Source organism: Petromyzon marinus, chromosome 28 (genome assembly GCF_048934315.1).
Source record: "Petromyzon marinus isolate PM22_M1 ecotype Great Lakes invasive population chromosome 28, UKy_Petmar_22M1.pri1.0, whole genome shotgun sequence".
Lineage (NCBI taxonomy): Eukaryota > Metazoa > Chordata > Hyperoartia > Petromyzontiformes > Petromyzontidae > Petromyzon > Petromyzon marinus.
The window spans coordinates 138,113-148,666 of record NC_133694.1 but is presented as its reverse complement, the minus strand read 5'-3'; the positions used below and the strand labels follow the sequence as shown (position 1 = coordinate 148,666).

Genomic DNA, 10,554 nt, shown 5'->3' with positions numbered 1-10,554 from the left:
CCGCGTCGTACGCGTTGAGACCGAGCAGAATTTTCTCGCGGCCATCTTGCGTAGGAAAATTCCCAAAGAGCCGTTAACATTAACGACTGTTACGGCATCATCCCGCGACGTGCCGGCGTCGTGATGTTGGGTCTCGCGCTCTACTTCCATAAACAATATGGCCGCCTTTATACTCACTATCTAATTCCGGTCCCCGGTTTAATCAGCAGTTGCTTGGCAACTCTGGCATCTCATGGGCCGCGTGCAGGTTGCAAGTTGTGATCGCGTCCACGCTTAACTTTCCACATTATCAGGCGTCGATTAAGCCACTGGTAATTAAAACGTGTCGTAAGTAATTGTAAAGGGATTAAGTCAGCGAGATCGGGGCATTCACGAATTGTAGTTTGTTAGTTGGGGTTTTGCCTTTAATTGGGACCCGTGATTGGAACTTCATGCTGGTGGTAAAAATGCTGTTAAGCCTTCTTTGCAGTTTCAATTTAAAGCTTTCGTGACTGCAGGGATTCATATTCTTGGTTCTTTCGGTAAAGTCACGTAGAAGGGAAATAATAAAATAATACAAATAAAATTATAATATTCTCACGACGTTTCGATTGCAACCTTCTACGTGACTTTACCGAAAGAACCAAGAATATACTTAATTGCAGTGTTCCACTTTCCTATTGATATCAACTTTGTTCCGTGGGCGCCCGCCGCCAAAGGAACGTGCCATTTCCACAACTGGTCAGGTCTGTAACCAGGAGCTGAGCACCGCCTCAATGTTCATTTGAACAGGAAATCACTGCACTTGTTTCTGTTGATAAATCAAGATAGTACATTTTCATTGAAGCCATGTGATTGGCGCCTGTTTGATGTTTTTAAATAATAATGTTCAGCCCTGGACGAAGGCCTACGCACGCCTCTTCAGTGAAGTGATCACGCGTCACTGATGTCAGCCGTGGCCTCGAATCGAACTCGGGTCACCGGCTTCGTATCCCAGTGCGCCGATCACCGTACTACCGCCCCAGTCTGACTCTTGATTACCCAGGAAAGCTTGTTTCAACTCTTTTCTCATAAAAGTTCTACCAAGTGTTTGCTCTGCGTTTACCAATAAAATATAATTTGTGGTATATGTTTTCAAATTTGGCGATTTGTGATGGCGAGGCCGGAATACAATGACCTACTCTTCCAGTTTAGTTAGAACCGTGAACCTCGAAAACAAGTGGCGAACATGCTCATTCTGGGCCATATCACCGACCCTTAATTGCTATGGCCGTGTCCTCCGCAGGGCGATGCGTACGGTGAGCGGCCTCGTGGGCCTGCGCTTCGTCTCGCTCTGCGCACACACGGTGCTCGTCGCCACCGCGCTGTGGGCCGCTGTGGCATTCGGCTGGCGCTGTGGGGACGGCGCCCTGAGGAGGGACTGCGCGGTGCGTGTTCGGCCCGGGAGCCCCGACACGAAACCCTCCTCTGGGCGGGCATCTCTCTGGGGCTCAGAACTCCCAACTCAGTAAACCTCCTCTGTTATAGTTGCCCACCTGTCTGGGAATTGACGTGTGGCGTGGCAGTCAATTTATTTGTACCGAGTTCTGGTACCGGTAGTGTTGAACTTCCTTACAGTAGAATGCAGTGTTTATATACATTGGCTCACAAAGAAATATGGCCCGGTTTGGTCTAAAGTGGGAAAAGGTTGCGACATGGGATACCAATGTTGGTCCATTCTTGATGTGTTCTAACCATCAAAACGTTTCTTAAAATGTCTCCATTATATCATGCTCCACTTTTCTAAAAGCTTAACTTCGTAGTGTCTGTCTGCATTCACGGTATTCCTCTTCAGCTCATTTCTGCAGCATCATCCATCCGTCTTTATTTTCTCCCTTCCACTTGTCTGGCCTCGCAAGTCCTGGGGTTGGTTGAACTCGCACCCCGCTTCCTCTGGTCTTAGATTTTTGCACGGCCCGAACTCACATCTCCCCATCCCGTTTTATTTTCAATACATGCCGTCAAACATACATCTTGGCAAATGTTTACCAACAATACGGCAAAAAGATAAGATATACGAATATGTGAACCAAACACATGATTTGGTGATGCTGCGTTGGCAATGGTGCGCACAAGCACTCGACACATTTGTCAGTAACACTATCTTTAAAGGAAAACGAGGTGAAAATGTGGGCACTGGCCATTCTGGTGCGCTATGAAGGGCCATTGAACAAAACGTTGCCTGCTATATTTTTTTCCCCCTTTTAAGTCGGTGTTGTTAACAAGTCTTTAGATTTAAAGCTTTCGTGACTGCAAGGATCCATACTCTTTGCTATATCGGGGAGACGAAACGACATGTCTCTGACCGAATTCGCGAGCACAAATCAGATTTGAAACACGGCAGAACGAATTCTTCTGCCGTAGCTGATCACTGTTACAACACTGTGGGTGATCACGATATAATTTTCTCCGATACCAAGGTTCTTTGCAAACCCACGGGTTTTTATCAGAGATTTGTTCAAGAGGCAATTCAGATTTACAAACACAGACACAATTTCAACCGAGAGGATGGTTTCAAATTAAGCAACCATTGGAAAGATGTTTCAGAATTAAACCAAACATTAAACTAATTTTCAATGGTACAGTATATTTTTTCAAGTAGTGGTATCCCAAACGTTCGCAGCTGCTTAAATTCCTTTTTCACACCATCAATATGTAAACTCCCCCCTCCCCCCCTCGCCGGTCTGCACATGCTCCCCCCCTGTACATCGTTCATCATGCTAAGTCCGCCAATTAAATGCTAATTTTTATGATAATTCCTTTGTCAAGGCGCTCTGCTTCCTCTCACACAGCTTAAAGGTCGTGCTCTGAGCTTGGCTGTGTTCACTCCAGCGCTGTCCTCTAGACAGTCTGGTCCCTTCACCTGATGAAGGCCACTTGTGTTTGTGGCCGAAACGTCGTGAATTTTTTATTTTTTGTTTTTTACGTGACTTTACCGAATAGAACCAAAGAGTATAAACAAATCTTTAGTTTGTGAATGTGAATCACTTAATGTCCCCATTGGTTACCCACTCTCATATAGCTAACTTTGCTCCTTTTCACATTTGTTTCAGGAAGAAAACCTGATCGCCTGTATTCCAGTGCCGCGCACCACAGAAAACCAGACGCCAACGAATGAGTAAGGATGGGCGACTCAGAGCTCTCACGTCCGCACATTTCACCCATAGCTATGGGAAGAAACTGGAGAACCTGGAGGAAAGGTACCCTAGTCGAAAATCAATCCCAGGCCCTTCTTACTGAGGTACAAGTGTTGCCACTGCACCACCCTGCTTTATCCATTGTAGACAGACAGATGACCTTTGTTGATAGCCAGGCCAGAGGTCACAGAGTCTCTCTTTAAAGGGAGACCTGGGTTTATTTAATACAGCAAAGCAGCAAATTCTAATTTGTAAACAAAACAATGTAGAATTAAACAATTAAAAAAATACAAAACAATTTTAAAATACAAGACAAAACGTGTATATGTATGGACTTTGTAGCACTCTTCAACATGCATTTATAAGAAGTATTAAAAAATATGATTCCGTACTACCTGCTATGACATGTTCATAAACATGGACATTACTGAAGAAAATGGAAAGTAAACTAAAAAATGTCAAACATGGTAAGCTTGGAGTTACATTGAGACAAAATGAGGAACACCTAGATAAGAAAATACAGGTTTGACATAATCCAAACTTGAAAAAAGTGGGCTTGGCCAGAAAACGTAAGGACGATGGATGGGGGCCATGGGGGCGAACACGCCCAAGAGGACATACACCGTGGGGGTGGAGTAATTAAATCAGCACGTGTGCAGATGCGAGGTGAATTTTCTTTCATTGCTGGGACTTGAGCAACAATTGTGGCTTGTGGAGGCCTTCATCGAGCTGTGTATTATGGCGGCTGATGTTAGATTTTGAGATAGATAACGAGATATAACATGCAATAATGTCATGTGTAGTGTGACATCACCGTGGGAAAAGTCTTCCCATTTAATGTTTACTTTTTAATCTCCAATTCTTTTATACATTTTCCCAGTTTTCTGTAAAATAACCCCCGAATAGCAATAAGTTTACATTAAAATATTAATTTATATTGGATCATCTTTAAGATGCATGACCCCATGTTACAAGCATTTGGAGAGAGCTAATGCATTAATGCTTTTAAGCTTAGTTGGAAAGCCTAATATTAGATAATACAATGAACATGTTCAGACAATAAATCGTAATTGACAATACACAATTGACAATATACTGTTTGTAAAAATTTTTTACGGTCGAAGCATTTGTAGTTCAATTGGAAAATTGAAGATTCATGCACTTCATGGTGGTTACTCACTTTCAAAGCTGTAATTGAGATTCTGTTTTGAATGTGCTATATATGCTTTTTACCGATGGAATTTATTCCCTTTTGTTTTACCCAGGTCACCTTTGTAAAAAAAAAATCTCAATGGGTTATCATGGTTTCTCAAGATTATCAACGTCATCTTTTAGAATTATTTTATTTCACCAGTTTTATCTGACATGGTGGTTTAACTGGTTGTAAGTTGTGCCTGCGTGTGCACCGGTTGGCAGGGTGGTGATACCGCTGGCGCTCACATTGGCTGCACTGGGGGTGGAGTGGATCGGCTTCATCACTGGGATGTCCGTGCACAGCAGCTCCCAGAGCCTCCTCTGTATCCACACGCTTCCAGCACCTGCACCACCGCCTTCTCACTTTCACCAGATTCGTATTATTCATCCAGACGTGGTCCTCTATGCCTGTGATCCATAGCTTTAAAGGCTGATGGATCGCACAGATCTCTGATGATCACAACTCTGTTGGGCTGAGGTGACCAAGAAATTTGAGTGCAAGGTTTTTTGAACACATTTGTGCAGATCTTTGAGTGTTACCTCTTTATATTCATGGGTTTTTTTGGCTTTCTCCTGCATGCAAAACACTCATTACAATTTAATTAACCAAACATCTCATTGCAGAACCCTCCTAAAGAGGCTCATTCATGTCGCCTTGTTCGTAAGCTAAAAATCGAGGGTATTGCATGTTAGCCAAGGTAATTTAATACTGACATCGTGATCATGCTCCTTGGCAGAGACATTGACCAAATGGCGTGACGCAATCCACCAAGCTTTAACTGCGCTCCATGAACGTCTAAATTCTACCATAGTTATTTTATATTAGATTGCTTTAAGATGCTCCTGCACTAAGTGAGTTGTTCTGCAGCCGAGTGGGAAGTTATGACAGTTCTTGACTTGCATTTGAAAGGTTGTGTTGAAATTCTAGTCCAGCGTTGGCTTGGCCAATCACCCACGAGATTCAGTAAAATACCACTTTGCTGAATGTCAATAGTGGCCATCGTTGGCAGATTAGCCCCTTCCCAAGGAATCTATAATTTTCTCCACTGGCTAAGGAACTCCAATGGTGACGAACATTATTACCATGCTCATTTTAGCAGGGAGACACTTCGTATTCGGAGGTCAAAGGCCAATTCCATTGGTACCACGAACTCGCCATTGCTTTCACTTTGTCGTGGCTATACCGATGGACTCTTCACACGATTGTCATTTCCGAGTGCACCTGTCTGAAACATACATGTGCTTATGTGCATGTCAGTGTAAGGTAGGTTAGGCGTCATGTAATCCTTTTACAATGATCCTCTCTGGACACCAATGTTAGACATTGAACCTTGACAATGTTAATTTGTGTAATTTGTCCATAATAAAGGTTTTTGGGTTAGATCGCGTTTATTTATAAATGTGTCGTAACCCTCCACCACCCGACACGGCCAATCAGCAAAAAAAAAAGTGTCACGTTGACAAAAGACAAATAATTCACTACTTCAGCCCACCGGTGTGTTGAAGAGTTAATCCACATTTACAGTTTCTGGCGAATTGCCCGATGATGCTGGAAGTATTTACCAGCGAAACGTCGTACTCAAACTGTAAATGTGGATTAACTCTTCAACACACCGGTGGGCTGAAGTAGTGAATTATTTGTCTTTTGTCAACGTGACACTTTTTTTTTGCTGATTGGCCGTGTCGGGTGGTGGAGGGTTACGACACATTTATAAATAAACGCGATCTAACCCAAAAACCTTTATTATGAATAATATTGGTCGCGAAAGCCTACGTGTTAAATTGTGTAATTTGTAGTGGCTTTCAAGAGGGTCGTCAGCATGCTTAATTTGTACATGTGGATAGGAGTCCTCTTTAATGTGAGTCGTCGTCTTCTGAGAGGCTGAGCTGTAATCGTTCTATCGGCGATGAGCACCTTTACTTCCCATTTAATTAAAGTTGAGCTGAGCAATGGCTACATTTTCATTGTCATATCGAAGCAAATTGGCAATTCTAAATTTCCACAAAGTGACATGGTTCGTTTAATGTGACCTATTTACATAAAATTGGTCTGCAAGAACACTTCGATTTGCATTAGCAAATTGTTTCCAAAATATTGCAAGGCCTAGCTTATTTCCAAGTCATCCAATAGGGAAATATAATGCAATTGTATATTTTCTAGTATTGGTGCTTGTTTGCACATGTTGTTTCTTAACGTGGATAACAGAAAAATAAGCAATGGAAGCATTGTCAAAATCCCCTTGACCAGCGTCGCGACCAGCCATCGGTTGTCACAGCAGCGCCGGCATCACGATGGCGTTCTACCTGTTTGACTACCTGGCCTGCGACGCCGCCTGGTGGCTCCTGGGTGTCTGCAGGTAAACTCGTCTCGCATTTAACAATAGAGAAAAGCGCAGGGTGAAGGCCCATTCAGCAATTTTAAAGTGCCGTCTTGACCTGTTTTAATATTATTGTCACTGTTCCAACAAGCTTCACTGAGTGAAGCGTTGAGTACTCAACTGGACTGCTTTACCTCATCCATACTGTATTTAACCACCACACTGCAGGTCACAACAACATTCACCTACCACTATATCACTCAACCACTCACCACACGACAGGTGACAACCATTTTCTTTTTGCTTCTTTCCTTACACTGCTCCAGTTTGGAATTCCCTCCCATTACCTTTTTTGTTCAACCATTAATGACATTTTTCAATTAAAGCAATGTATCAACTCTTATCTATAACTTTGATAGTGCTGTTTGTTGCTGGCCTCTTGACAGTTTGGGAAATTCGTCTGTGCCTGTTAAAAAATAAATATTTTCCCCAAGTCTTCCTTGAAATACAATGCTGGTCTCAAGTGCATCTCATTAACTACCTCGCCTGGTGTACAAGCGTGGGTTCGATCCTGACCCTGACGCCTGTATATTTGGTCACGTGGATTTTTATCCGGGTCCTCCGGGTTTTCCCTCCATTTATAAACTTGCGTTTAGAGTAATTGGCTGTTATAAATTTCCACATAAGCAACTTCGTTGAGCTATCATTTGTAGCCAGGTTGGTTCTGAAAAAGAGCTAGAAATCTGTGGCAGTACCAGATAAAATAAAAAGTTTGAAGTTTAAAGCTCAGTGGATTTTTTTTTTTACTTGTGGTTGGGAAAATCAAGGTTATGTTAGTAAACTATTGCACCATCTAATTGCATTCTTAGAAAACATTTGAATATCAGTTTCTGTATAGTACACTTTTCAAAATGTGAATACCTGATAGTATGTACAAGAAAATAATATTTAACTGACCAAAATAACAACTTGGTAAAAGATGCCAAGCTTTTCCCGAGGTCTCGGCATTAAATTAGCATTTGATGTGTTTAAACAGCAATGTGCAGGCGGAGGTAGCTCGGCATAGAACCATTGGCTGATAGCACTTGTCACTTAGGTCTATAAGGTGAAGAAGCAGCTTCAGTTGTTGTGTTTGGTCTCTCCCCACAGTGTGCCACCGGCCGTGCTGGAGGTGGTCGTGGTGCTCAGTCTGCTGCTCAACAAAAGGCCTTACTAACCATGCCACACTGATCACAGCCGCTCAGGTCGCTTGGAGAATTCTTGCTAAAGTGTGGTCGTGTGTCCAACATGGGCTAGCTTTATAGTTAAAAGTCAAACGAGAGTTCCTACTCGAATGAGCATCAAAGTAGAGCTCATTTGTTTACAACCCCGAGCCAGCGGTGAAAATGCTACATTCCTGTGATTGTGCAAGTCTATTGATTGGATAACCAAGTGGTACTAATTTTTATACCCCAGAGGGATGATGGCCTGAGTCAATCCCTAACTAGGATTTGAATTTGTAACCTCCTGATTGCGAGCCACTTGCTCTACCACCGAGCCATCTTCATAGTAGGCAGGTGACAATTTACTGCCCTGTGAGTCGATAAACTGTCGCAATTAGATTAAGAATTTCATTCTTGGTAGTTTTGATGGTACATTTTTGCTTGTTTTATCCAGTATTTAGTGCCGATAGTCTGCTAAAGAAAGCAGTTGCATATTTGTATACACAAATAATTATTCTGATTCTATTTATATTTCACGAGTAAAAAAAACATTTTCATGCTTTCTAGTATTCTGAGGCATGCTGTAAGCTTTACCCTAAATGAGGCCATCATGGCTATTATTATTATGCTTGTTTGCCCAGGAGAGTCTCACCAAGTCTCAAGACTTTTTCAGGAGGGTCTTGCCAGATTTTTGCAGGTGTTGATTTTGCTGTGTTCCCTCATTTGAGTAATTTTCAGTTTTGGGATGTTTGCCAGTTACACTGTGTGGCTTCTGTGATTTGGAAGGAAACCGGAGAATCCAGCGTAAAACCATGCAAAACGGAGAGAGAACATACAAATTCCATACAATAAGGCACCTGAGTTGGGAATTAAACCCAGGCCCTTTTTTGCTGTAAGGAATGAGTGTTACCACTGAACCACCCTGCCCCCCCAAGGTAAAAACGTCTGCCTACTCAAGCTCACATAGGGAGGTGCTCACCTCTATTTGTGGCTTTGAGCTAGATAGGGAAAATCCAAAATTCTATGATGGGACCAGTACTCCAAAGTATGATCAGCGTTGAGAAATAAATGTTTTTATAAGCTTGTAAAATACAACATAGAACAGATTGTACATTTTGTGAAAATGTATATTTGTATCATTTCTGGTTGGATCATTCATTACATCTGATTGACATGTGTAGCAAATGGCAGGGTTCAACTGCATATGGTTTGACTTTGAAAACTTATTACATGTGCTTTATATTATGAATAAATTCATTTTTTTATCTTGATAATAAAAAAAATTGTAATGGTGATAAGAGAAAAGTTTACACGTCTACCTTCCTTTTCCACTCTTGCGAGTGGAATTGTCCTGTTGGGTTGGCGCTTAATAAATAAGTCTTGCCTTTGTTGCCAACATGCTCTTTGTACAATTAAGTATCAAATTTTTAATGATCTCTAACGGAAGAAATACAAAGATATTCTAATTCAAACGTGATCTCTAACTACAGAGTTCTTCAACAGTTGCCTGCACTCGGAAGCGCTGCGGCAAGGGGAGGGGTACACAGGGGAGCAAGGAGGATTAGGGACTATCCTGAAGCACTGACCTGGGAAGTGATGTATCTAATACTTGAGGCGGCGCAGGGAGGGGAGGCGTTTGGCTGTCTGCACCCTGGCCGCCCCCCACGACAAAACCGGTGCGTGCAACGGCTCCGCTAGCGCACGCACAGCCGTTCACTTTCACTCCACAACCTTTAGTTCACAGTGCAACCGGGGTTTCAGACTGCACAATGGAGGACGGGGGAGTGCTGGGGAGGGGGGAGGCGTGATGGGAGTCAAAGGCGGCTGCCGGCACGAGATTTGAGGGAGGAAAATGGCCGACGCCAACGTATGTCCCTCGCGCGTGCGGAGCAGCTTTGCGACGCAGCAGCAGCATTGGTGTCTGATGCTGGAAAAGCGCGGTCCTGTCGTCCGACTTCAGGTGAAATGTGATCTCAGTTTTTTCCTTTTCATCGTCGTGTTGGGTATTTTTTGCCTTTTTATCTTTTAGCAAACGATACAGCATGGTGTACAACTGAAGGAGCCTTCCTTCCCTTCCTGGTTCACGGGGTCACGCTTCCTGTGAGCGTCGTGGTTTGGTGTGCGTCACTTCCTGTGCTTCTCTCGCATCCACGCTTGGATCCTCTCCTTCAACTCCGTTTCTGGATTGCACGGGAAAAAGAAATAAGCGCCTCAAAAATATGACAAGAATAACCATCTCTTGGATTTCCCAGGGCACTTGCAAATCAGACTCATCCAGTCTCTTTAGTCCTCACCTGGTTAAACAATACATTTTAAATAAAAAAAAATTTAACTTATGCTTGCAGAACATCACAAGTACAAATCCTGGTTGGGAATCGACACAGACCTTTCTATTGGCTAGTTACAAAGAGTACCACTTTGGATCACATACATTTATGAATCTCCCTCACCTGTGGGTGTCGAGGTCACAATCTCCTAGCTTAAGTTTAAAATAACACAGAAACGTGTACATTGTGCAAAAAAACATCAGCAATTGCTGAAGAAACGCACCTAATTTTCCATTGTATGACAGTGCTGCAACTAGATTAATTTTCATCTGTATCTGGATTGAGTGTTACCCCCCTCGTACCTGTGGATTTTCTTCAGGTACTGCCAGTTCCTCCCACATGTAAAAACACTCGTTAA

At 42.8% G+C, this 10,554-nt stretch overlaps 2 protein-coding genes across 6 annotated transcripts in view; one reads left to right on the top strand and one right to left on the bottom strand.

The window, feature by feature from the left end:
* Nucleotides 1–188: 188 nt before the first annotated feature.
* Nucleotides 189–9,077, top strand: LOC116946835 (transmembrane protein 107-like). Of its 3 annotated transcripts, none has more exons than XM_032962013.2 (6): nucleotides 189–440; nucleotides 1,265–1,406; nucleotides 3,072–3,136; nucleotides 4,572–4,672; nucleotides 6,610–6,706; nucleotides 7,817–9,077. In XM_032962013.2, exons 2-6 carry the CDS (start codon nucleotides 1,269–1,271, stop codon nucleotides 7,881–7,883), a joined length of 468 nt encoding a protein of 155 aa, XP_032817904.1. In that variant the 5' UTR covers nucleotides 189–440; nucleotides 1,265–1,268; the 3' UTR covers nucleotides 7,884–9,077. The 3 variants fall into 3 exon arrangements, with proteins under 3 accessions (XP_032817904.1, XP_032817903.1, XP_032817905.1); XM_032962012.2 differs by having other exon boundaries at nucleotides 190–725; XM_032962014.2 differs by having other exon boundaries at nucleotides 204–311.
* UBE4B (ubiquitination factor E4B) overlaps nucleotides 8,927–10,554 on the bottom strand; it is a 34,679-nt gene continuing 33,051 nt past the window's right edge. For all 3 annotated transcript variants that reach the window (XM_032962003.2, XM_032962004.2, XM_032962005.2), the window contains one exon: nucleotides 8,927–10,049. In XM_032962003.2, the coding sequence (XP_032817894.2) occupies nucleotides 9,994–10,049 (56 nt within the window). In that variant the 3' untranslated portion in view covers nucleotides 8,927–9,993. The remainder of the gene's footprint in view (nucleotides 10,050–10,554) is intronic.